The sequence below is a fragment of the Pieris rapae genome, chromosome 17, assembly GCF_905147795.1.
Source record: "Pieris rapae chromosome 17, ilPieRapa1.1, whole genome shotgun sequence".
Classification (NCBI taxonomy): Eukaryota; Metazoa; Arthropoda; class Insecta; order Lepidoptera; family Pieridae; genus Pieris; species Pieris rapae.
This window is the reverse complement of record NC_059525.1, coordinates 4,359,029-4,385,950: the sequence shown is the minus strand read 5'-3', so window position 1 is coordinate 4,385,950 and position 26,922 is coordinate 4,359,029. Positions and strand designations below refer to the sequence as shown.

Sequence of the window (26,922 nt, the reverse complement as noted above, 5' to 3'; positions counted from 1 at the left end):
GAGGGTGTAATTAAGTTAACAAGATATGGTATTAATATGATAAAATTAAATTCATTAGGTATTTTAATCTTATCAATTAAGTATTATAGATAGACAATCTCTACAGTAAAGGAAGATTCAGATCGAGACTTAGTGCTAAGCACCACATGATGATGCTACAAGTTCCTGCATCTTTCACAGCTTTATGAAATAATAGTTGTAATAACAAATATTTTGTTATTAAAAATATTCTGCATTTATATGAGTGACGGAGAGTTGATTATACATTTTTTTTGCCATAATAATTAGTATTTATTAAGAATACATATATAATTACAGTTTAAAGGTGAAATAAAAGAGTATATTTTAACCAAATATTTATTTATACAACAATACGTCTTATATTGCCTATATATTTTTTATGCCAATATGGAATCAGCGTAATAAATAATAATAAAGCCCGTTTATTTCCAATTGCATAATATATTCCATTCGAATAACATAATTATTGCATTTTTCTACGTTTTGTGTTGCATTCTTTAATTAGCCCTTTTATTGTTCATCACTGCCACCTGAAAAAAAATGCAAATTTATGCTGCAATTGCTAAACCAATTTTGACTAATTTTTACTAAGTGCATTACGACTTATTGTGTAATCTATATTGGCAAAGCCTTCTTAATCTCTCATTAACAACATGAACTAAACTTCTCAATTTTAAAATATAAGTTTTTTAATTGTTACAAATTATATAAATTAGTCGATGACATTTGCCGTCTGAGGCCCAGACCTCAAGAGGTTGTAGCGCCATAGGTATTTTGATTTTTTTGACGTCCAATATAACCTGGAGTCTCAGTTCAGAATAAGATAAGCTACTTAGAAAATAATATTAAACAATACAAGCTTATGGTTTATGTTACTGCAATTGCTGTGTTACTACAGAAGGTGGGCTTCGTAACCCTGAGTCCCCGGTGAAACCCAAGAAGAGAAGAAGAGAAAGAGAAGAAGAATAAACAAGATTTACCATTTCATCGATCCTCTTGAACTGCCACGCCCAGTTAACTGGATACAAAAAAGGTCTATGGTCGAAACGGTTGTCATCCGGGCTGTACGATTCAGCATGGTAGGATGGTGTCAACACTGTCATCTTATGCCTGTTGATCGCATAGCAACGGAAGAAATGCTTCACTTTATCTGCTACCTGAGCAAAATTCATCAATTAGAGTTCGTGTATTTTAGTTAATAAGACACTCGATAATAATAGTAATAAGAATAATACTTCTGTCAAACGATAAACTATTTAATCAATTATAAATTAATTAAACACTTAATAATAATTGAAATGAATTTGAACCTTGAGAATATAAACAAATTAATTATCAAATCATAAACACAATATAGAAGAATTTAAATTGTTCATAAATGTCATACAGTCACCAAATGCATTGTTTATACAATTTAAATTTAATTTATATTATTCATTCATATTTTTGATATAACATATTTTTCCATATTATATATTACATATTAAACCGACAGATGTTCTGTACTCACATCTTATATAACAAAAAAAAATCTAATTGTAAATGACATTAGCGAATCTACTTGATTGAAAATATCATGAAAATCGGTCTAGCCGTTTAGTGTAATTACAAACCCACGGAAAGAATAACAATGAATAACATAAATTCACCTCCTGCGGCGTCCTTTCACCCCAAATATGGACAAGTTTCTCGAACATGGCGTATGGCCCACACGAGTTCATCTTCCTCAATCTCCCAAACTCGGACAGCTCCGCATACGTCATCCCCATGTCCTGTTCGTCTGTTTGTGTGATTTTACCCTCAGACAGGGGTTCCAACTCAGCCGTCGGTGGCGCCTCCAATATATCAGATAGGGAGGGTAGTTCGTAACTACAAAAATAAAGTTTCAGCGCCAAGTTCTTAAATAGCACCAAGAATCTACTCCAAAGAGAACAACATATGGAGGAAAGACTTTTTCGTCGTTTCTCTTCCGCAGCTTTGCCAGCTTTTGTGCTTGTCCAAGGTGAGCCAGGACTACAGACAGTCACCTCTGTCTAATTGACTTTGGGTCCAGGGCCGTTAGGGGACCGAAACCGAGCCCAAAGCCTTGGGATCTCTACAAAAGATCCTTTGATACAGACACCGGCAAACTTCTTGAGTTAATGCTCAAAAAGTTTGCCGGTATCTGTACAAGGGTGTGGGGGAAATTATGCGCATCGTATCGTAGCGCGGGACACGAACATCAACTGATTCACCAATCACGCGATTGACACGTCACTATCCCCCCCCCTTAGTGATACCTAAAAATCTTCTGCGCAAGCGAGGACATTCGTTCAAGATGTTTGCCGGTATCTGTACAAGGGAGTGGGGGAAATTATGCGCATCGTATCGTAGCGCGGGACACGAACGTCAACTGATTCACCAATCACGCGATTGACACGTCACTATCCCCCCCCCCCCCCTTAGTGATACCTAAAAATCTTCTGCGCAAGCGAGGACATTCGTTCAAGATGTTTGCCGGTATCTGTATATATTCCACTGTTTTACTTTTACTTACAGTTCTTTATACAAACATGATAATTTTTTTTAATAATATTTCATTCGAAAATAAGTTATCGTACTCTTCCAAGTGGCATTCAGGCCTCGTAATCCGTTTTAGATTAAACTTACCGATTTTTTGCGTAATGTAGGAACGATTTCAGATCCGTTTTCGAGATACCACCAATGGGATTGATATCTGCGCTTGAGCAGTCATACTTTGTCAGGTAACCTCGCAAGGCTTCGTCAACGTTGGACGAACCCAGTACCAATAGACAACCCGGCCTGCCTCGCACCCAGAGAATCAGTTGCGCGAACAAATATGAAAACACCATACGCATACGAGCCTGTAATAAAACATTTTATAAATATATTCTATGTAAAATCTGTATTCAAAGTCCTACACAAATCATTAAAAAATATCACTCTACGGTTTTTGGATAAACGGAATGCAATATTTTCGCTCTGTATAACTTCTCTTCTTTCGTATACAACTTCTCTTCATCTCTATCAAAATTCGTTTATTCAGTTTAGATGCGTGTTAGGGCATGCTTATGAATGTCAAAAACGTTTACATAATTCGCGAAAGAGCAAGACTACGCCATGCAAAACTACCACGAGGCCTTGTTCTGAGAAGAACGGGCAAGAAATTCAGTAAGTTTATTAAAGTTACATAAGTAAAAAATAAAATAAAAATCTGTTCTGTGTTTTACTACATTCACCATTACACACATATTCACAACACTTCCAAGATAACAAAACAAATTATAACAATACCAGCTGACCTGACAAACGTCGTTTTGCCATGTATATCATTTAAAATAAAAAATAGGGGTTGATCGTAGAGGGGTGAAAATTAGGGGTTGTATGTAATTTTTGAAGCTGCATCATAAAAAATATATCTAAACATTAAAAAAATAAAAATAAAAATAGCCTTTATTACTGATTAACCTGTAACAAATATACATTAGATTTATTTCAATTTTCGGTATCAGTTTGCCTTTTGGCATAGGCCTCCCCTAGGCTTTCCCATCCTTGAAGAATTTAGGTTTATTTGACAATATGAAATCTATCTCATTTTTCACGTTCCCGTCTGGAGAAATCCAGGTAAACATTAAAAAATAATAATTTAGGGGTGGACTACTACTACTTAACAATTAGGGGTATGAAAAATAGATAGTAATCGATTCTCAGACCTACTGAATATGCGTATAAAATTTGTTAAAAAACGGTCAAGCCGTTTCGGAGGAGTATGGTAACATTGTATAAGCAGCGGCACGTAAGTCTAGCGCTGGCCTTTTTACTTCTGCGCATAATGGTCAGCGCTAGAGTTTCGTGCCGCTACTTGTACGAGAATTTTATATATAAGATAATTAGAACTATAGCCAAGCGTTTTATCTTCTAGGTAGTATTAACTGTGTAAACTTTACACAAGTGTCCATAAATTTTACTACTGAACATCTTTTATAGGTTAAGTATGAATGTTTACATAAGATAATACGAATTAATCTTTTTTTTAAAGAGCCATATAATAATTTTTTCAACAAAGCTACAGTTGCTTTCCAAATATAAAAATTATTTTTACCTATAAAATTTATATTATAAATATAATTTATAATTAATATATAATTTATATAATTAAAAAATACCTGAATATTTTGTAAGGAGAGGTTCTCTCTTGGACATCCGCCATTATTTCTAAACTTCGGTATGAGTCCTGTGGCGGCTTGAAATATGACCAACACAGCCTTCACAGCTGTATCAATAAATATCGGAAAGTGATAACTGCCTATTTCACTTGCCAACTGAAATAACAGATATCTTAAAAATATATAATAAAGTTGTATTAATATATAAATAAATTACAAAAATCTATATACATAAAACTTGATCACAAAAAATGTTAAGCGCAAAATGCTTAATTCGATTTTTTTATCCCTTGAACTACATAGTTTTAGTTACTTTTAGTTAGTCATTCTACAAGGTTTTTTTTGGAGACTAATTTAGGAAAAATATTTAATTGTATTTATTTTTTATAGGTACCGGAAAAGAATAGTCTCTATGAGGTAGTATTGCAAAATGTTCCAAATGGTATTTAGGTAATAAATAGTAGTACTATTTATGTAGTACTATTTCTAATACCCTACGTACATGAAAATAAAATATAAAAAAACATATTAAGGCGAAACGGAGTCCGCACTAGTTTATATAAGGATTTCTGGACATCGACACAAACGATGGTGATATATTATTCATAAATTGAATAATAATATATAATTATATTAACTTTCTAGTATTGTAATGAGTACAATAAACGTGCGAATACTTAAGAATTGAAGATCATTATCTAAATTACATATTATTTCTCTCTATAGTCATACACACAGTACACCTTATAATAATACTACTAATCCTTCCGTCCCTGAGGCCGTAGGTTCTAACCCCGGCTGGGTACCAATGGACTTTCTTTCTATGTGCTCATTTCAGATGTGAAAACATTGTATGGAAACCGGCATGCTTTAGACCTAAAAAGTTGACGCTGTATGTTAAACTACTGTAGTTTAAAAAAAATCTTAAAATCAGTATTACCTCCTTAGCTCGTAGCTTAGTTTCTTCGCTAGAGTTTGTCGTAGCCATATAACATGTAACGAGCAATTTATTGCATAGCTCTTTCGGATCTTTTGGCGTATAATTAAAGTCACATACAACTCTACGCACGTCATCTAATACTTGTGATTCTGGAAGGATAATTATAAATATTTGACTAAATCTTACCCCATGTTATATATTATTTCTTACCCTTAATAATAATAATTTATTGAAAGAATATGGTACAAAAAAGTGTAAGGTGGTACAATTGTTCGTTCTCATATTCTGCCACACATTTTCACATTTTACATTATCAATTATTTGTATTGGTCAATTCTTATATTGTTTGTATCGTACATATCATACATTTTTTATAAAAGTAAAAGTCAAGTCGTTTTTTAAAGACTCTAGTCGGAAGATCTTTAAATTATTGTAAACCCTTATTGCCATACAAAGTGTTTTCCTAAACAGTTCAAGATTGATTTTTGGAACAGCCATTTCTCCCCATGTCTACTTTTACCGTCGACATAAAATATGTATGTTTATGTGCACGATTAAGGACATTTCTAAAATAAAAATACAGGGAAGGAATAAAATTTTGAGCTTCTTTAATAAAGGTACGCAACTATCAAGACAGTTTGCTCTACAAATTTCCCTAATTTCTTTTGATCCTTTTAAGGATATTTATATCCTATTTACTGTCACTGAATTTTCCCACATTCTTTAATTTCTTGTGTACACAGAAATTTGAGGCCGCGAATTTTATGTGTTTCTTTAATATTACGAAAGTATAGATTACGTCACACCCATATCTGTATTTCGTTAGTCAGCGCAACGGCGCCGTGGCTTAGTTGGTTAAAGCGCCTGTCTAGTAAACAGGAGATCGTGAGTTCGAATCTCGCCGGGGCCTAGCTGTTGAGCTTTTTAATTTTTTTACATGTACAATATTTTACTAACAAGCAGGTATTTATTATTTATTAAAGTTATTTTTATAAACAAAGTAAATTTTTAATTTTCGATTAATTCGAATATGACAAATTTCTATTTCCAAATGTACCAATAACAATTGTACGCAATATTGTTTCTCTTTATATGAAATATAATTTTTCGTCACATTGTGTTTAAACATGGTCCAAAATTAATCAATTTCCTGCATAATATTGCATTCAATTATTCCATAAAATTACTATTATGATTTAACAATAAAGTTTGTTTTATAGAGAAATAATTTCTTCTAATAAGTCCTTTTTAGTAGCTATCATAAACAACTACATACTACTTAAATTTTAAAGTAATTGCAAAATTACAGTTGTTATAATCTATTACTTTTTTAATTATTCAATTTTTGACAGATTTTTAATTGCCAATTAACTGGTATCAAGTGGGCGTGATAAGAAAAAAAAAGTTAGTAAATAGTATTAACTCATGTTTTGGAAATTAGTTTTCGGCGCGAAAAACACGATGACAAAATTCACTTGACAGTTGACGCCTACGCGCCGAGTAGAGAGAGAGAGAAAGTGAGTTGTGATTGGTTAAAAGATTGCTTGGTCAATATCGATTCCATATTTTTGTCAAACCTCAATATATTTTAAAACCATTTATGATGACGATTAGTAGTATTACCTCCCATTTCAACTGCTTCACATATCTGAGTACACATCGAGTACACAATGCAAGCAGTACTGGAAGAATCCACTCCACCACTAAGGGGTAGGAAAAATCCACCTTGGCCTGACCTTCGTAAGTAGTCCCAAAGCCAACAAGCTGGACCTGGAACACAATAACCGTTTTATTTTCGCGGCAGATACTTTTCAATGGTTTTGTCAAATATTTTACTTTTAATTTAACTGACATTGAATATACGCATATATATAGAAACTAAAATCTAAAAATATAAATAAAGTAAAATATAAAAAATGATAACATTCTCCAAGACGATTTGGCCACGACTTGTCCCTATTATAGTTGTAGTTAAAGACCGGCAACGCACTCGCGAGCCATATACACGGGAGTTGTCAAGTCACAGAACGTATTATTGCGCATACGCATGTGTTTTACGTACATGGCTAATTTAATGATTATATAGTCGAATCGGTTTGGATGAAAATTACAATTCTGTGGCCATAGGTCAGAATATGATAAATGTAATTTCATTACTTTACAGGAGAAGCAATTAAAATATTAAGTATTCTGGAAGTCATACTGAGCAAAAATTTACTTATCATTGTCTGATATATGACCACAGATTTATATTGATACAGTATTAACAGAATCAATGGAGGCCAACGAATGGTACTAGAATCCTCAAAATATCCGTTTTGAAACTGGCATAAAGTTATAACTATTTCCATTAAAAAAATTGTATGTTTCATATTAATTTTGAATCTGTGAAAGCTTAAGTAAATTGTCAAGTGATATTAAACCTTTTTTCATGAAATAATTAACTCTGTATTACCTAAGGCGATTTCCTCTTCCGGCGTCAAGTATTTCCATTGAATAGGTCTATTGACAACAAGACTGGTGTCATTTTCATCGGATAATGCAAAATCAATGGTTATTCTTGGGAACGGTTTGTTAGACGCAGCTAAATGGGACCTTGAGCGAAGCCTATTCCGATAAGACCTTATGTCTTCCAGATCAATTGTCGCAGGGATAACTTCCTGAAATAATCAAAGTGAACGAAAGATATCCCAAATTTAAGACATAAAAGGAACTTTATAGCAATTTAAAATGAAATTCAAGTGATTGCCCACTTAACACACTAATCTTAATATATATTAATCTCGTGTCACGTTGTTTGTCCGCGATTGACTCCTAAACTACCGAACCGATATCAATCAAATTTGCACACCGTGTGCAGTACACCCGCAATTATTTTATTGCAAATATTTGATTATTATCTTGTTGATTAAGTATCGGCCTATGACTTTAAAGTTCGGCACTGACCACATTAACGTATACGTCGAAGAACATCGTTAGAAAGCCTTAGACCAAAAAGACGACAGCGTCAGTCACAGAAGCCTGATCACTTATTTGTCTAATAAGACACATGTAGTAAATCTAATTCCCACACCTAGGTTACATCATTAAGCAATTTGTTACATAGTATAATCACCACATCTTTTAGCGCAAACTGCAGTCCCCGGCTGACAATATCTCCATTAACAGCCACACACGAACAGCCATTGAAATAAATCCGTTGTCCGTCGCAACCCCTCAAATTGCTGAACAAATACGCCCCGCCGCTTTTAAATGTCGCACTATTCACTAAATCCACAGTAACATAGGCTTTCCGCAATTCCATGTAACTCCCAGAGCCGTTCGATATTATTTCAACTCCGTCTAGACTTAGCGGAATATGTCGGCTGCAAGGGAAATATTACTGTAAAATGTATCATTTCATTATCCATCTTGACTGGGGAACATTGCAGGTCAAATAACCAGCGGTTAATATATAATAGTCACACGAGTTATGTTACCAGCATTAATTATATATACGTAGTAGAAGAAAAAAATAGAAGCGTCAACCAAATATTTGCAAACATCGCACAATTGAGGCCATAATAACCAGCGGTTAATATATAATAGTTACACGAGTTATGTTACCAACATTAGTTATATATACGTATTAGAAAAAAAAATTAGAAGCGTCAACCAAAAGTTTCCAATCATCGCACAATTGTAGCCAAAATTTTTCCCACTTTCCGATAATGTGCAAAACGGTCGACTAGATCTATATTCAAGTGTGATTTAACATTAAAGCCAATCATTTAGTAAATATTTTAAAACTTTACTGCTAAATATCATGTTGTCATTTTCTTTTATGTATTTGTCAGCAGTAGTTGATAGTTGCTACAAATGCCGTCTCGTCGCTGTCACGCTTCAGGCTAAGCTAAGCTCACGAAAACAGCCGGAGCTGAGCTGTAAAGGCCCTTAAGGCCAACAGCGAGATTCCTTACAACAAAAAAAAGTATCGGCACGCATTGTCTCTGGATACGCCCAGGTGCACGGACCGCAGTCTTAACCGACCAACGTGTGCACTGGTTAATGCATGCAATTTTTGACCCTGGGCCACAATGCACAAACCGTGCGGGCCATAATAATAAAAAAAAAAAAATGCATGCAATGTTAATTAATGGTTTAATGGACTATAACAATGATATAAAACCAGAAGATAATTCTTACCTAAGTTGTAAAATGATCTACCCACTTTAATTATTATTAAAAATTGGTTAAATTATTGATATCTGATATAACTGTATCTCGTCTTTTACTTTTGATGTCTGGGCCTATTCTGACATATTTATTGTTTTGTTTGTAATATTAAAAAAATATGATGCATAAGGATGATTACTTAATTTGTTAAATAAATTGAATTATAGTCACAGTAGAATAGTTAAAAACATATTTTTTTAAAGTTTTGATTTGGTATAATCTAGCATTTTACTGGGTCCACTATTTCCATTCGTTTTTTTTTGTGTCGCAAACATACATTATGTGTATGTATTAGACACTAAACAGTAATTTGTTGAAACAACCACAGTTTTATTATATTTTGTATGAATAATAATAATGCTTTAGCGATTAAAACTATACCTTTGAGGATTCCACAGTTCTTCACAAATCTCGAACCCAATACAAGTGTCCCTAGTAGCAATCACTGCATCACCAATGGGCACAGTCGTCTGACCCGTTATAGAAGCAATCATACGAGGCACATAATAATCCTCTATTTGTCGTTCCTGCAAATCAATTCTTCAGATTAACACATAGAACTATTAGTCTCTGGATAAACACTGGATTAAAAAAAAGTGTCTATTGTCTTAGTCAAAATCTTTAAATGTTGGGAGCAAATTTTCAATAGCGACAATCCTGAAAATATGAAATAAATATTTTTTTTTACATTAATACAAGCCTTTGATACATAGTCGACGGCATGTGACAGGCGCGAAAGAGTGATCACTTGGCTATAGAAAAAAATGGTCATTATTTGGTCACAGAGGATTTTGAAAACCGACTTTATTCAAAGTGCTTCTGCTTATTTGCGTTAGTGTTATAGGCCTATCAAAAACAAATATAATCCGACTATTTTAAGTCAAACTATGTGGCGACGCCCCATAAGAACCCTAATTATTTTAGGGGAATTGAATACCTACCGTTTATAATAAGCTTGTTATCAATAAAAACAAAAAAGCCTACATTTCTTATTAAAATGTACTACAATGACTATATATATGAATTATGACGTCACAAGTTTTTCATTATATCTTCATCATCGTATACCGTACCTTCGTCCAACAGGAAAACCACCGAGATTCCCTATAATTGCCATCCTCACACATAGACATTTTTGGCCTAATCAAAAGTATCTTCCTATTAAGAAACACCACACGACAGTTGTACGATACATTACGATGTTGTACGGGCATACCGACATCTATAAGAATATCACTGCATGTAGCTGACTTCAACAATTCAGCAAGAACCTGCCAACTATGGAGATATGTATCGGATTCGTGAAAGTGATCTTCACAACTGTAGCCACTAGAAACACAAGAATAGCGGATAAATTTACCAGAGAAAAGTGAGTAAGAAAAAGAGCTTTTGATTACATTCATGAGTTGTATTATAAATGCCCAAATGATGTCTTATATCCCATGCAGAAAAAAACCTGGCTGGCGCAATAATTAATAAAATTAATTTCAGTAACTTATATTGTAAGCCTTACGAACTTCTGCATATCTATACTAATATTATAAATAGGAAATATTTATAGTGGTTGATCGTAAAGGGTAGATAAAAAATAAGGTTATATGTATTTTTGTAAGTTACCTACGTATCATAAAAAATAAAAATTAAAAAAATTGTCAAAAAAGTCCTTCTTAGGGGTTTGTAATATAGATAGCAGCCGATTCTCAGTCTTTCTGAATATGCATAAAAAATTCATAAAAATCGGTCGAGCCGTTACAGAGGAGTATGGAAACGAACATTGTGTGTATTGGAAATAAACCTAGGCCAAGAGTTTTTTCTTCTTTTTTTTGGTTTTCTGTCATTTACGTTTGAGTTTCTGTCTTCATCATATAACGAACGTAATAATGCATATTCTGGGTAATAAAAGCCAGGGATTCATAAACGAAAGTTCGAGACCTACCAAACCTCTAATTCAGGCCCAGTACGATATAATGCACCCATCTCTTTTGCTTCTTGAATAGATTCAAGAATCCTGTTCAAATTGCCTTCAAAGTCGAGAGCCCATTGATTAAGGGTGCACACCGCTACTACTGCTTTACGGCCCATTATTGCTTCTGAAAAATATCCAAATTGGTTAGAAATTTAAAACAACATAAGAAGCGACAAACTATTCGTTAATTTGTTTTCTCGAAATACTTTTACGTTACACTACAAAAATAATAGAATAAACTAAATAATTAATTAAAAAATTGTAAATGTAAAAGTTAATTTTCCAAATTCCTAAACAACATGATGTGGCCTAATTTTCTGACGTACAACATTCGTATTTGTGTAAAGTTCATTGATGTGTTGACACGAGACAGACAGGCTTATAATCGACCCGTGGAATCCAGTGCCAGGAACCGGGCATTAACCTCTTTGGGCAACCCTTGATCCTTTATAACCGAAGCACTGTTCGTTTAAAAACCGAACATTCGATTTTTAAATATACGCCTATTTTTAAACTCAATTTGTTTAAACAATAATACTTAGTATTGGTTGGATTAAAAAAGCCTAAAGCGGGTTCTTAATTTATTATTTTTATTAAAAACAAACGTTCTATTTTTAAACGTACGCCCATGCCTATGTTCAACTCGGTTTTGCTATAACAATAACAGTATTGGTTAGATTAAAAAAAGGCTAAAGTGGGTTCTTAATTTTTTTTTTAATATGAGTAAGCATGCGTCGTACAAATTATAAATTATAGACAAAGAAATATAACTTACTTCAACGTTAAATGTAATAAGTTCCTACTTTCAGTAACTATAAACTCTGACAAAGCGAAACAAAAGAAATTGTAGCTCTACTGAATTTGCTTTATCGATCAAAGGAAATTGTTTCCAAGGCTACGAGGGTATGACAACTTATAATTTAACATTAAAGTTAAAAAAAACTTCTCTTTGTATTTTTATTTACTATTGGTCTGAATGACAAGACATAAAGATCATATATTTGTGATGCATATATGCAACATATTATGCAACACATGCATATGTTATTTCGAAAGAAAAAAAAAATGTCTTTCCGGATATATTTCATTTGAGGTGACCGTTCTCAAATAGACATATAACTTTGAATTTTAAAAGTTTATTACAAAATTAAAAATATTCTTTGAGTGCGTTCTTCTTTGTGTGAAAACTTTATCAATCGGGAAGTTTGCATATTTCCATCCAACTTTAGCGAGCGAACAACACTTAGCATAGTGCAGTCACCTTTTAGGTGTTCGCGGAATAGTGTCTATCGTATAGGGAGGACAAAAGCTAATGGCAATTTTCGAATTAAAAATATACAAACAAAAATTTACAACGTGCGAGTTTAAGACACCTTATGATAGCAGTTAATGGAAGCTATCAGCGAGAAAAATATCGGTAGGTGTCTCTCAATATTTATTAATAATTATTCAGCGAAACGCGATGTTTTCTACGAACAATCAAATTGAAATACAACTTGCTGACGCAACCATCCGCGATGCACGTCACTTTTTATTTCCAAATATCCATAACTTTGGCCCCTTCAAAATAACTTCAGTAGGAATTCGTGAGTTGTTGAAATCGCCGTGTCGCTCCCGAAAATCAATCCTTTATCACACAAATTTTTCGTGAAACCATGGTTACTGAAAGTAGTCCTACAAAATGCGATAAGATTAACTAGTTAAAAGTTGAAAACTTAGTCAAGTTTGTCACTTTACAATGTTATGGTGGAAACATCTGGAACGCGGCCAAGAAAGTTTTATAATGATTGAAAGGGAGGAGCAAGGGAGAGACTATGCCGAAAATACAACATTGACCTTAACTTTGCCAAACCGAGACCCCGTTTACAGAGATAACTTATTGATAGCCAATTTAGAACAAGTAAAATCTTTACAAGCATCATTATTTCCCATATGTAATAAAGGTATACATCTGATAATTGAGAGGTAGTGCAAAATTACGTATAGTACCTTTAAGTTACCGGCGATCGTCAACTCCAAAACCGTTTTATTTTTCAGGTACGTTTATTTCAAACTTCCTACAAAACAATTTAAAAACGAATCAACTAGAAATCAATACAGACATTAAAACATTTAAAACAATTGCAAAACTGAAAGAACCTAGGGACTTATTCGCTTTGCCAAAAGAGTTGGATTGCCCACAGCAGGCGCCACGCTGGCCTTCAGAATGTCAAGTAAGTATACTTGGACTTTATTACACTATGATATCCACTATGTAATTGTAAATGTTACTCAGTATTTCCTTAAAACAGGTAATAGAGGAAAGAATACAGCATTTAACCTGGAGTCCAGCGTCACCTGAACCATATTATGTCGCGACTGGTAAGGAATTAAAACCACAGCCCGTTGGAGAGGAAGCCGGAACAGTAATATTCCAATATTATCCTATGAGCGCTGTTAATTATGTGAGTTTAGTACATTATTCGTTCAAAATTTTACACATTACTACCTATTTTGTTGTCTATAGATACAATTTTCCATTTAGTTTAGCCGGTCAAGTGTCGGAGGATCGCGCCTTTTTATATCAGCGTGTACTTCTGCTGGCGGCGATGATGAGTTACGGTTCGAATCTCGCTTTGAGAGTGGAAATCTTGCGAAGGCAATAAAGATCACATCAGCGTACTACGAATTACACCTACGGACTGATCTCTATACAAATAGACATGTTCAGTGGTTTTATTTTAAAGTATCTAAAACCAAAAAGCAAACGATGTACAGGTAATAATGACTTCATTGTTACCAATTGCTTAATAATAATGCCGTGTCAATTTTAATTCTATTAGGATCTTTGCCTCGGCTTGCATTTGTTTCTTTGATTTTATTAGTTTGTCTAATGCATGCCGGATTTTGGATGATAAAACGTACGTGATAAGATAAATCTTATGTGGCCTATATTTGAAGACATTACCTAGACAACACACCGGGAGTTGATAGGTCCACGCTTTTTAATTTCTTTATACAATTTTATACCATGTTGATTCAAAATTTGCCTTGCAGATTTTCCATAGTAAATTTATCAAAGCCTGATAGTTTATACAATGAGGGCATGCGGCCGTTACTATATTCCACCAAGGACGCACAGCTGCATTCGATCGGTTGGAGACGGTGCGGCGACAATATTGCATACTACAAAAACGAACCTACGTAAATATATTTCGCAACCTTGAATAACAAAGCTTAATAGTTCTCATTCTCATAGCAGCCCCTTTTCAGATGTGAAGAAGAGGAGCAATTTCCCAGCTATACGCTTACATTCAATATTGAGTTTCCGCATTCAGATGATGCTGTATACCTCGCTCATTGTTACCCATATACATATTCTGATCTACAAGAGTATCTTTCGAGATTACAAGCCCATCCCGTTAAGTCAACATTTTCGAAATTAAGGCTTTTGTGTCGCACGTTAGCTGGGAATAACGTTTATTACTTAACGATCACGGCACCACAAAATCAAAATGAAATGGATCAAAAGGTAAGAAATGAGAAATCTCTCTGATAATAAAAATTAAGAGAAAGAAAAAAGATTAAAAATTACATACAATTTTAGAAAAAGAAGGCAGTCATAGTAACAGCAAGAGTACATCCTGGGGAAACACCAGCGTCCTGGATGATGAAAGGTTTCATGGATTACTTAACAGGAGATTCAAATCAGGCTCGGGAATTGAGAGAAAAATTCATTTTCAAATTAGTTCCAATGCTCAATCCGGATGGTGTACGTAAAAGTTACACTTACGCATATTATAATGATCATAATTTATTGTTTATATAACATCATTGCTTATTTAAGGTCATCGTTGGAAATAATCGATGCTCACTAACTGGAAAAGATTTAAATAGACAATATAGAACAGTAATTCGGGAAACTTATCCACCCGTTTGGCATACCAAAGTTATGATTCGAAGGCAAGACAACAGTGCTAAAAATCCTAAGTAGTCTAGTAATCAAATTAATACATGTAAGCCTATGATTTCTTAGGTTACAGGAAGAATGCGGTATCGCGATGTATGTTGATCTGCATGCACATTCACGCAAACATAACATTTTTATCTACGGATGCGAAAGTAGGCGAAATTCTGATAAACGTCTACAAGAACAAGTATTTCCGCTGATGTTACATAAAAATGCAGCTGATAAAGTAGGTATGACACAATCAAAATACACGGATGGAAGTCGTTAACATTAAAATAATATAATATTTCAGTTTTCCTTCGAAAATTGCAAGTTTCGCATTCAGCGTAGTAAGGAGGGTACAGCAAGGGTTGTTGTTTGGATGTTGGGTGTAGCCAACAGTTATACAATGGAAGCATCTTTTGGTGGTTCCGAGCTGGGTAGCAGAATGTCAACTCATTTTTCCGTTCAAGACTATGAAAGTTTAGGTAAAACATTTTGCGAAACTCTACTCGATTTTTACGACGAGGGCCCGAGTAAGGAGAGATTGAGAACAAAAATTGTCACACGTCTTTTGCAAGAAGGATCCAATGCTGATGAACCTACTAATATAGACCTGTCAGATTATTCAAGGTGACGTAACAAATACCATTAGAATGTTATCTTATAAGTTGCTAAGAAATAACCAAAGCTTTTTACAGCGATGAAGGAGATACATCAAGTAGCAGTTCAGATGCAGGCCTTTCTCGTATTAAGATAAATTCAACTCAATTAGCACCTCCGCCATCTCCTATTTTCCCCGAGATTAGTAAAACTAATGAAGTGAGTGGGCTATTTATTACATTTCATGTGTGAGGGTTATAGGTAGTCTAATGTGTAAAACATTTCAGAAACCACGCCGACAACTAGACAAGCTGGAAAAAATTAGTAGAAATGAAAAGAAAAAGGCAAAAAGAGAAACATTACAAGTACATAATAATAAAACTTATCAGTTATTAGACTAAGTCAGAAAATTAATTCTGATATTCATTTGGCTTTTCATCAATTTTAGGTTTCAAGAGCTACAATAGATTTAACATCAGATGCGATGTCAGATCTGTCGTCTGAATGTGAATCCCTTGGCGAAAAAAGTCCTGTGCGAAAAGTTCATAAACTACTGCATTTACAGAAAAATAAACCCCGTCGGAAAAAGAAGATGCCTCCTGAGCTAAGGATTTTTCGCGCACCGGCAAGTTTTAATTCTTAAATATTATTAAAGTCCTTCTAAATGATTTACAACATAACCTGTTTACAGACCAGTGATTCCCCTTTTAATTCTGATCCAGAAAAACGGCCAAAATCTAGGAGACCTCGTAGTGTATCTTTGTTAAATAACACTACGGATAAACCTAAACTTAAACCAGCATCATGGCATCAATTTAGACAGTTACCACCAACAAGGTATTATAAAAACTTTTCAATTTTTAATTAATGTTGTCATTGCTATAAGTCAGGGATGCTCCGTAACTGAAACCGAAACAACCGGATATCCGAAATAAATATATATCCGTAACCGTAACCGTATCCGTTTCACAGCTTTCGGATAGTTTCGGATAAGGGCGGAATCTAAAATCTAGATAAAACTACATGTTTCGACATGTTTTTGTTAATGGTTTCATTACTCACAAAAAGAATTACTTAATAAGATTGAATGAAGAAAAAAAACATTTAACTTCTGTATATAAGGTATTACAATATATAAAGCTAAATATTTTTGCAAAGTTATTAAATTTAAAGCACTTTTATTTTAAGAGATAAGCTGAGGAGGGTTATAATAATTACCAATATAATTTTATTCCTATATTCGTATCCGTATCCAGATCCGAAATATCATATCCATAACATCTCTACTATAAGTTACCTTAAATACCAGAAAGTAGCTTACTATTTATTCTTGAATATGTTTACAAAATATAATCTTATTCATAGATGCCATATAGAAACCAAATATAGGAAAACACAACCTGCTGAGTTACAAGTAAAACTGAATTCACTTAAGAAAAACTTTTGGACTGGATTGCAAGATGACAGCAAAGGACCTTTATCCTGGGGCCTTTCAAGCTTTGGCATGAGCTCTTACTTCACAGACAGTGAAGCATTACTCAAGTTAGTACCTACTTAATTGAAAATAAAGTAAATATGAGCAGGATTTTCAACCAATCCAATTAACAGGTCATGTTCAAAAAAATTGGAAGAACTTGAGGATGAAAAAAAGAAAAATAAAGAGAGCAAAAAGAAAAAGAAAACCAAGTCCAAATATAAAGCAAAAACAATCACAGAGGATTCAATGGAACCCATATCAAAAGCAAATAAAACACAAAAGAAAAAGGGGAAGTGAGTATCCATTATACAAACAAACAAAGACATACTTTATAAAAACATATATATATAATTGCTAGACTATGATCTAGTTTTATTTTTAATAGTGTGAATATATGTATATAATATTTCAGGTTAAAATTTAGCAAAGCAGAGTTTTCTTACCAAAATAATACGAGTTTTACTGAAATACCTAAGAACACTCAACCAACTGTGCAAAAACCAAGTCTAATAGAAAGTAAGCAAAGGACATTCCGAAAGGGTGCTTTTGTTGCCACTGCTATACAAACAAAGTCTAAAGCTAAAGACATAAAACAGTGTAGTGACAATTCTGAAACTGATGATTCCATACAAAATAGGAAAAAAATCAAAAAGAAAACTAAGAATCCCAAAAAACTTCAAAAAGCAGCTTCAGAGAACAGACTTAAAGTATGATATTAAGAGTATGATTCAGAGTTGAGACTTAATACCATGTGTAACTGCCATATGCAGTAGCGGATTAACACATTTGCCGCCAGTAGGCCATTCAAATTTTGCTGTCGCTTGTGACCTCTGTATTTAATACCCTACAGCCTACACAGACAAAAAACAGTGGATGTAAATATTTTAAAATCAAAAGACTAAAGAATGATTCTGTTTAAAAAAAAATATCTTACGAAAAATGAAGAACCAATTACAGTATTCTAAATTCCCCACTTTGACAGGTTCAGTTAAGTGGTGAAATCATATGACTGATTAATATTTAGTATTAATCAGTATTTAATTGACACAGTAGTGTAGTCTCAACGCTGAATCTTAGGTAAGTGTTACATTAATTTGTCCAAATAAAATTTAATAGTTTTTATAACATTTTTTTTTAAAAACAGCATCTTTAGTTCGGAAGCATGTCAAAAAATTTAATTTTTTTAAAACTTTCGTAACAATGTAGTTTAATAGTAAATATAAAAACCATAGAAACTGATTATCAATATACTATATATTGACCATTCATATTTATGTTTAAAAATTACATACTAGCAGTATATGTAGTATAGTATAGTAGAAGTCTGATCAGTATTTTTATTAATTTAAATACACACAGTAAACGCACGTGATTAAGTATTACAATTACCACGAAATTTATATGAGCTAACTAGCTGATCAGTTACGAGTATAGGATAAAATAACTTTTTATTTTAAGGCTGATTTAGGATTGTTGTTTGTTGTATAGTTTCACTATTTACGATTTAATCCGATATAAATATAGAAAAAAAAATTGTTTACTTACTATTAGTCAAAAGAGTTGTTAACTCTTAAAATAGTTTTATCTTAACTTAAAAAATTGTGAGATAAAAATCACTTTTTTAAATTGTTCAGTTAAATTTACATTTTACATCTAAATTACATAATATAATATAGTAATAACATTCATAACGATAGGTACTGATTACTGTTATTGTAGGTATTAGGTAATAGGTATGTATACAATTTAAATAAAATTATTAAAATATTCACGAAAACAGTAAAATCTCAAGGATTTATCTGGATAGGATGACAATGTCAAGTGTCACCAGCGAAACTGTCATTTATTTTACAGATATTACACATTATATACTGTTAAAAATGTATTATAGGTATATCGGAATCTCATTGCAAATAGGAAAATAAAAATTTGTTTTGGGGAAATTGGATTAAATGATTTTGATACTGTTTAATTTTTATTTGTGTCTTAAGTATTAATGAACATGAAGTATATTAGTTACTTGTATGAAGACTCAATCGTAACTTACTTTACGTACAAATTTATTATATATCATTTCAATTACACAAATAACTTACAACTTCATTCAGAACTAGAAAACGATCCCAAGAACTCCACTTGCACTTCTTGTTCGTCATCAGATGATAAGGATAAAGAGAAGTTTATTATAAATCGCTACTCCAGCATTTTAATTATTATAACTTGCTTGATGAACTTGTTTTCTTTTCATGTTCACAACATTTTCTGAAATCCTCTGCATCAATTTGTGAGAAATCTTCTTCTGTTAATAATTTTATGTCACATTTTTAACAGCAACTCTTTGCTTCACTATACCCCAAATCAGTTATTATATGCAATTCAATGTGTTATGTGATTTCATCACAATGTAAATCATTTGTACGGAGCTATTTCTTTTATATCAGTGATACGATTTGCATATTATGTTGGCGGTTTATTCATATGTAAGGAATGATCACTAGAATAATGGATAACAATTAAAGCATTGTTAGATTAATTGGAATGAGCTTCTCTGTCATCTAATTTCTAAAGTTGTCTTTATTCATATCGTGGTGGTAATCAGTAGCTACACTTGTTGATCTGTACACCAGACAATAATTTGGTACAAAGCAATTTTCTCCACCAGCGTTTACAATAATCCAACTTGCTCGAAATGAAATCCATTTATATAGACCTGCAATAACTTTGTCATAATATATCATTCACAGAATATGAACCGTGAATGTAAGTCTCGTCTAAATAAATCACATTTAATTTGTCCTTTTTAATTGATATTTAACATATTTAAAATCAATCTTCTTAAGACGTATAAGTCTGTAAAAAACACTAACATTTAACATGTTACTCAAGTCATTTATCATCATCACTCTATATACATCCTACTGCAGAGCACAATCCTTCTCTAACGAGTGAGTGAGAGTGAAAGGGATTATTACTTTATATTATTCAAACCTCAGAGTTTCTCTTCCTCCGTTGAAATCTAAATCTTTTGAAAGAATTTAAAACTATTTCATTACTGTTGGAATTCCCTTCCGAACTGTATAGAATTCCTTTACTTTCTGATCTGTTAATCTAAACTATCCATGTTGATTTTCTTCTACCCCCTCTCGCCTCATTTTACCAGACGTGGAAATCACACCATCATTCGATGTGCCTTTAATTACAATTCGCCGTATAGTACTGGAATTAAGTACCGAAGTAAAATATAAAATAAACTAAAGTATCAAAACCACTCAGTCCAACTTATCGGCCAATTAAATAGACACCTTCTTTCTTTATTATACGATGACAAAAAACTGGATGCCCATCGAAAAACTATTGCTATAAAAAATCACGAATATCAGCATATTAGGTAGGTAAATATTTATTTCTTAACCTTTCACCTATTCTAACATTAAATTTTCCTAGTTTGTGATTTTGGCTCAAGAGTTAACAAATATCTGACCTGAATCATCGAGTCTGGACTTATGTCACGGGATAAAAAAAATTGTTTCGGGTCGATAAACATAAGCTTTTTGCCTACTCAAACAAACCATCAAAACTTAAACCATTAAAATTACAAATTTTATATATGAAAAAACAGTAACTGTTTAAAATCTTTATTTTCTTAATTATTGGACTGTCACTGTTTATAAACTATGATTCAAAACTATATTCAAAATAAAACTGGCGCAAGTCTTATTTTGAAAATGTAATGTAATTTTAAGTTTGTCTTTTCCTTACTGTCCAATCAAATTGCCAATTGACGTGCTAAATACTAGTTATAATTTTTGAGGACCAAGGCAAGTAGTAAGTAAAAAAAATCTAGCCCAAATCAATTAGCATACGTTTGTCAGCCAATTTGTTTGGGTTAAATTATTCATTGCAGAGCAAAAAGATGACGATACGGGTGTAGCTGCAGAAAATGCCAATATTCTGAGTTCTCCATTATCTGAAAACTGTAGTGCGTTGCTCACTCTCATTCCGGTTGACGTGTAACCTGGCGTTTGAGGCTCTCCCGTTATGGGGTTAAAAGGACCACATCTAGTTTTCGCTAATATACAAGATGTGACATTTGTATAAAACCGTACATTGTCATTGTCTAGAGTAATGTTTACACCGGTTCTAGCTTCTCTCGTACATTGAGTTATCTGGAAAAATTAACCGGAAAGATTAAAAACGGGATGGGGATATAGATAGTTTGCTTCTAATTTTTTGAAAATAATTTAGTGCTTGAGTTTTAAAATGTATTTAATTATTTGTTAATATTCAAATGAAAGACATCACGAACATAATCCTCTGCCTTTAAGTTCCGTAAATTAAAGCGTCATGCATGATTTAAATGACATATACAAACCAGGTTAACTGAATTAGTTCTCCTCAAGCAGCGAACAAAATCACAATATCCCATATAGCATCCTGACGGTTGTACATTAAGAGCGGATGTTGATAAGGCCTGGTAAAAAACATAATATAATAAAAAAATACGTGTGTTTTCTTATGTACACGCGTTAGAAGTTATAATTCTTTGGCATAAAAAGATAAAAAATGACACTAAAACACTAAAATATTGAGTATCGCTAACTTCAGGGTATCGGATTTTTCGGAACAGCGTATCTTAAAAATTTACTCACATCATTTTTCCATAACCCGCCAAAAGAAGTATTAAAACTTCAAAAAATAAGAAAAAAGTAAAAATTCAAAACATTTACCATTAGGGCCGCGGCACATCCAGCGTACGAAGTATTCGCAAAATATTGGACACCACAAACACTTAGAGAATTCAATTCTTGAGGTCCCTTGAGAATTAAAGATAAATTAATTTTCGAAATAGGAAGGTGCTCTTCTCTAAATCCAAAGGATGGATCGTCACCCAGTCTAAACACTGATTATCTAGAATGCCCCGGTGCTTGAGAATGTTATATGTGGTAATATCCTTAGCCGAATAACTTCGTAAGCCCGTTTCAGTCATCAGAATGATTGTTTCCGTAGATTGTAGATGTCGCTATATATTGTATTACAAACTAATAACTCCTATCATTGGTATGTCACCGCTAAAAACATATTTTTACTACCTATTTTGCATTTTTGTTGACTTCAGTGTGATAGTTTAGATATACAATGTAGTTCTTAAATTTATTTTTATTCGTTTTATGCAGTCTCCTCTATCTAATTGGTTTATATTATACAATAGAAAAAGTACTTTAAGATAAGAAAATGCTTAGAGAAATTCTACAACATAGAATAACACACATTCAAGAAGTCTACTGTCTATAACTTGTCTAAATGGTAAAAAAACAGACCGACAATATCAAGTCGTTTTACGTCGATTGCATACCTCTGGCATAGATGTGACTCTAGAGAAGCAAGAGATACATGCATCTCGATTTGTAACGTTCGTAGGTTGTGCTGTACTGCATACTAAATTCAATAAATATTGTAGTTGTTGCCTAGAATAAAATAAAAATATTACAGATATTGCAGCAGTTGTTCCGGCCATTTCAGCGACTCTGAGTTCGAGCTTTAAAATTCCGGCCGTGAGTGCGCTTTTAAAACCTCAATCAAATTCATAACCGAACCGTCTATAATCAGAAGAAGGGAGTACCTACTGCGGTATAATAGACTCCCAGAAAATATAAAAAGGCAGGCCTATCTATTTTCAAATTAAGATTAAAAGACCATCTAATAAGTGATCCCAATCTACGGAAATGAAACTCCACCTAAGTTCTACCACCACCACGTGATAATTGTATCTTTAGCATATAAGTGTTCTCATGTAAGTGATTGTTGTCTATTATGAGAATAAACGTCTGTAAACCTAATCAGAAATAATAATTTTTATTATTTATATTATTGTAAGTAACTTGCCCGTTTGATGGACACAATGATGTTAATTTTTGTGTTTTCCATTGCAATAATTTGTTTTTAACATCGCTTAAATCAAATATACCGTTTGGAGCTACTGCAACCTGTAATTAATATAATATGTTGTACGTATTATCTGTGAATACATTCTTTAATAATTTTATAAAACATTACGACCTCACTCAGATTAAGCAAGTGTTGGTGCTTCCATTGCATAACATGATTTTTAACTTCGTTAAGATCTATAAAGGTACCGTCAAGTCCTTTAATTTGCTAGAAACAAATAAAAAATGTTACTTAACGGAAAGCAAATAAAATATCAATAATTCTCATACTCACAATAGCTAAAAACACGAAACCTATATAGTATTGGCTTTTTAACATTTTAGATACGTCCGTTCCACATTATGTCTACAAAGCTAGTAACCATTGTGATTTTAACATAAAGTGACAAACAATTACGATAGTATTCATAAATTATTTGTGTGGAAAGTTAATGTTGGTATTATAAATAGCACCTAGTTATTAAGATAAATCAGTTATGAGTGTAACATAATTAGGCGTCGATTCCGTATACGATTGCCGGTAATGCTTTTGTAGAAAGAAGTTGTTTATGTGTACATTATGTTACCTACTTACATGAATCAATGATTTTTGAATTTTGTAGTCCTTCTCCAATCTAAAACGACGAGCCAATCGAAACGCTGCTTGCCTTACGGCAGCACCCATGGTCGAATCGAGCCATGGAGTAGTAAAAATCAGTACAAGAATAATCAAATAGGAAGGGTAACGGAAAAATTAAATCTAAAGGCTCTTTAAATAAACCAACAAGTGTGAGGAAAAAAAACATACCTAAAAGTTAGGTGAGCAGAAGAAGACGTGTTAACTACAGGAGATTTAAATATATATTGCATATTCCCTTAGAGATTTAAACGTACACTACAAGCATTCCTTGTCCATATCGTATACCTTACATACTTTTATTCTATCTCTAAAACTATTTAGATTATTATAATATTATCTAAAATGTCTATTTATATTATTAAAATAATAGCACTTTATGGTCCAATACTCACAGCCATTATTCTTGTGATAGAACCATGAAGTTGTGAAAGTTTTCACAAAACAGTTTATTGCAAACATTATTCAAGTCGATGCCACACATTAGCAAACAACAAATAATTTAAAACACAGCATATTTTAAAGTATTCGTCAATATCTCTCTATTGTATTCACTCATTGATATAGCAAAAGATTTTCTAGTGTATTTTTAGCTTAATGTTTTTTTCTTTGTTATATTAGGAGCCTGCAAAAATAACGTAGGGACGGGACTTCCGTAACATAAAAGAGAAAATTATGTATCCTAACAAACCACCAGCGTTGTGTACATGAGAAGGCAATTAAATAAATAATTTAAACTAAAAACAGTAGTGGTACGTTACGGTACTCAAATAATAATCTTGCTCCTAATAATCAGGAGCTGCATCAGAATCAGTATGAATAAGGGTTTTCTTTAGTTTGTCAGTCTATACTAAAGTAAAATAATATATTTTATAAAAATTTCAATTTTTTGCAGTTTCTATCAAATGTGATTTGTGTAATATAGCGATGAACGGTTAAATTCGTCATTTTAATAGACAAGGGCATAAGCAATGTCATATTCCAGTATGTCAAAACTTAAAAACTCACTGACAATTTGTCTTGTGACTGGGAGTGGAGTTGGGTAAAAGATATGTCATCAATTTTGTAATTTTGTATTGATTTCTGCAATTTAGATTCAGTTGGATTATTTCGGTCTTGCTAACTAGCGTTTAGTTTGTGGTAGATACTTGGGTATTTCTATTAAGTGAATGAGATTTTATCAGCCTTGTGGTTGTATATTTTATTTCTTTTCTTTTTATTTAACATATAATGATTGAAGGAAAAGCAAATGTAAGTATATAACACTAATAGGTTATCCCTTAACGTGATGATACCTTTATGCCTTTTCTAAATTATTTTATTTTCAGGAACTACCAGACTTTCAGGTCTTCCAGACAGTAATAAAATACTGCTTGTTTATTATTGTCGTTCCTGTTTTATCTTTCTTCTCGGCAAAGACGATACTCTTTGATGGAATATTACGCTTAGAGCCGATTACTAGTAGCGTTTATTCAGCTGTGGTGGCTGTGATTGTTTTACACGTTACATTAGGTCTTTACATATACAGAGCCTATACTGAAGCTGAAAAGCCAGAAAAACCTGTTAAAAAAGATTAATGACTTCTATTTAATTTCCATTTTAATCTTTATTGCCTCTAAATCAAAATGGACAGCCTTTACATGAAAGGAGAATTATTACAACTGCATACAAAAGACTCAGAAATTATTGAGGGAAGATTTTACAGCATAACAAATGATAAATCTAAAATATCTCTTTACAATGTTAAGGAACTTCCAAATGATGATAAAAGTGAATCAGTATTTCACTATTATGATTCTGAGGTGCGAGAAATTGTAAAGCTTCAAGAATCTGATGAAGTAACTATTTTAAAAATATCAGAAAAAGAATGTGAAGAAATTTTAATGACTTCTAAAAAGTACATTTATATAAATCAAGTGGATAGCAATTTCCATGACGCATTAGAGATACTAAATCAGTACAGTTACATTGGCTTGAGCACAGATGGTGCTCATATGGGGCGGAAATGTAAAATGCCTTTCTTGGTTCTGTCAACTCCTAAACAGATTTTTATTTTTGACATTCATGTTATGCAGTATCATGCTTTTGAAGCTGGCTTAAAGAAACTTCTTGAAGATGAAACTATAAAAAAAATAGTTCATGATTGTAGAAAACTTTCAGATTGCTTATATCACAAACATAATATTAAGATAAAGTCCATTTTTGACACACAGGTTAGTATTACTAGTCTACTTAATGTTCTTTTATTTATCTATTCAATTTATTGCCTTTTCACAAAAATTATTTTACAGGTTGGTGATCTTATTATTACAAAAAATAAAATGGGCCATTTGGCAGGAAATGTAAAAACATTAGCACAATGTCTTGTAACATATCTGGGGATTGAAAACATGGTGGATGAAAAGGTAATTAAGAAGAAGTTTGAAATGAAGTATTAATTTTGATTAAATATAGTAAAATATCATTTTGAAAGGGTTGAATTCAAATAAACATAGAAAGGTTTACCACAATTACGTCATACTTCGCAGAAAGGCAGTCATTAGAAAACTTAAGATCCCTTATATTACATTTTTATTATATTTCCTTTTAGCTGGATATAGTACAGTGTACTGAAAGACCTCTACCATTAAATATAAAAGAGAGTCTTGCTAAGAACATTGCTTTCTTACACCGTTTATCAGAAGTTATCAATGATGAAATGCAACTACCATTTTTACGAGGAGTTGAATTTTTCATCAACAATCTGAGGTCATGTGATGATTTCAAAGCCTGGGAGCAGTGCGGAAAATACAACCAGATACCAAAGGATTTTATGAGTGCAATAGAGTATTAACATTCCAGCAAGAAATAAATTGTAGAAGTAGGATTTTATTTTATTTTTTCATTTTACCTTAGTTTTACACAATTATTTTAATGTGTACCAATTTAATACTCTCACATTGTGAGGTGATCTTTGAGTATTTAAAATTTAAAGGAATGGCATTTTGTGGTGTGGTATCTTAATAGAGTCTTAATTTAGAGCTTTTCTTTATGACAAATTTCATG

The 26,922-nt window shown here is 32.6% G+C and overlaps 5 protein-coding genes, 1 long non-coding RNA gene and 1 other non-coding gene across 8 annotated transcripts; 4 read left to right on the top strand and 3 right to left on the bottom strand.

Moving 5' to 3' along the window:
* Window positions 1–343: 343 nt before the first annotated feature.
* Window positions 344–19,111, bottom strand: LOC110993983 (glutamine-dependent NAD(+) synthetase). 2 transcript variants are annotated; one of them, XM_045631911.1, is made up of 13 exons: window positions 18,866–19,111; window positions 11,279–11,433; window positions 10,416–10,671; window positions 9,724–9,869; window positions 8,243–8,492; window positions 7,583–7,787; window positions 6,751–6,897; window positions 5,128–5,276; window positions 4,188–4,343; window positions 2,671–2,885; window positions 1,671–1,890; window positions 1,002–1,178; window positions 344–551 (listed from the first exon to the last, which is right to left on the bottom strand). In XM_045631911.1, exons 2-13 carry the CDS (start codon window positions 11,422–11,424, stop codon window positions 519–521), a joined length of 2,100 nt encoding a protein of 699 aa, XP_045487867.1. In that variant the 5' UTR covers window positions 11,425–11,433; window positions 18,866–19,111; the 3' UTR covers window positions 344–518. The 2 variants fall into 2 exon arrangements, with proteins under 2 accessions (XP_045487867.1, XP_045487868.1); XM_045631912.1 differs by having other exon boundaries at window positions 11,279–11,432; window positions 18,862–18,880.
* Trnat-agu lies at window positions 5,964–6,037 on the top strand. The gene has a single exon. It is a non-coding gene; the product is annotated as a tRNA-Thr (tRNA).
* Window positions 12,779–18,124, top strand: LOC110994111 (cytosolic carboxypeptidase Nna1-like). Its single transcript, XM_022260617.2, is given in 16 exon segments — window positions 12,779–13,251; window positions 13,346–13,521; window positions 13,600–13,752; window positions 13,833–14,065; window positions 14,345–14,491; window positions 14,561–14,819; window positions 14,895–15,059; window positions 15,135–15,250; window positions 15,324–15,483; window positions 15,550–15,869; window positions 15,938–16,058; window positions 16,127–16,204; window positions 16,288–16,464; window positions 16,531–16,676; window positions 17,205–17,609; window positions 17,729–18,124. Coding segments are annotated over 16 exon segments (3,162 nt in total). The 5' UTR covers window positions 12,779–13,046; the 3' UTR covers window positions 18,030–18,124.
* A 1,824-nt stretch (window positions 19,112–20,935) lies between the features above and the next one.
* Window positions 20,936–22,831, bottom strand: LOC110994040. Its single transcript, XM_022260522.2, has 4 exons — window positions 22,670–22,831; window positions 22,044–22,130; window positions 21,689–21,787; window positions 20,936–21,482 (listed from the first exon to the last, which is right to left on the bottom strand). The coding sequence occupies exons 1-4, from the start codon at window positions 22,829–22,831 to the stop codon at window positions 21,171–21,173; spliced, it is 660 nt and encodes a 219-aa protein (XP_022116214.2). The 3' UTR covers window positions 20,936–21,170.
* A 373-nt stretch (window positions 22,832–23,204) lies between these two features.
* Window positions 23,205–23,642, bottom strand: LOC123689938. Its single transcript, XR_006750795.1, has 3 exons — window positions 23,536–23,642; window positions 23,374–23,469; window positions 23,205–23,300 (listed from the first exon to the last, which is right to left on the bottom strand). It is a non-coding gene; the product is annotated as an uncharacterized LOC123689938 (long non-coding RNA).
* Window positions 23,643–24,929: 1,287 nt separating this feature from the next.
* LOC110993934 (vacuolar ATPase assembly integral membrane protein VMA21 homolog) lies at window positions 24,930–25,454 on the top strand. Its single transcript, XM_022260367.2, has 2 exons — window positions 24,930–25,128; window positions 25,206–25,454. Exons 1-2 carry the CDS (start codon window positions 25,108–25,110, stop codon window positions 25,452–25,454), a joined length of 270 nt encoding a protein of 89 aa, XP_022116059.1. The 5' UTR covers window positions 24,930–25,107.
* A 48-nt stretch (window positions 25,455–25,502) lies between these two features.
* On the top strand, window positions 25,503–26,741 carry LOC110993928 (piRNA biogenesis protein EXD1-like). Its single transcript, XM_022260354.2, has 3 exons — window positions 25,503–26,090; window positions 26,169–26,282; window positions 26,468–26,741. The coding sequence occupies exons 1-3, from the start codon at window positions 25,503–25,505 to the stop codon at window positions 26,708–26,710; spliced, it is 945 nt and encodes a 314-aa protein (XP_022116046.2). The 3' UTR covers window positions 26,711–26,741.
* The last annotated feature ends 181 nt before the right edge of the window (window positions 26,742–26,922 follow it).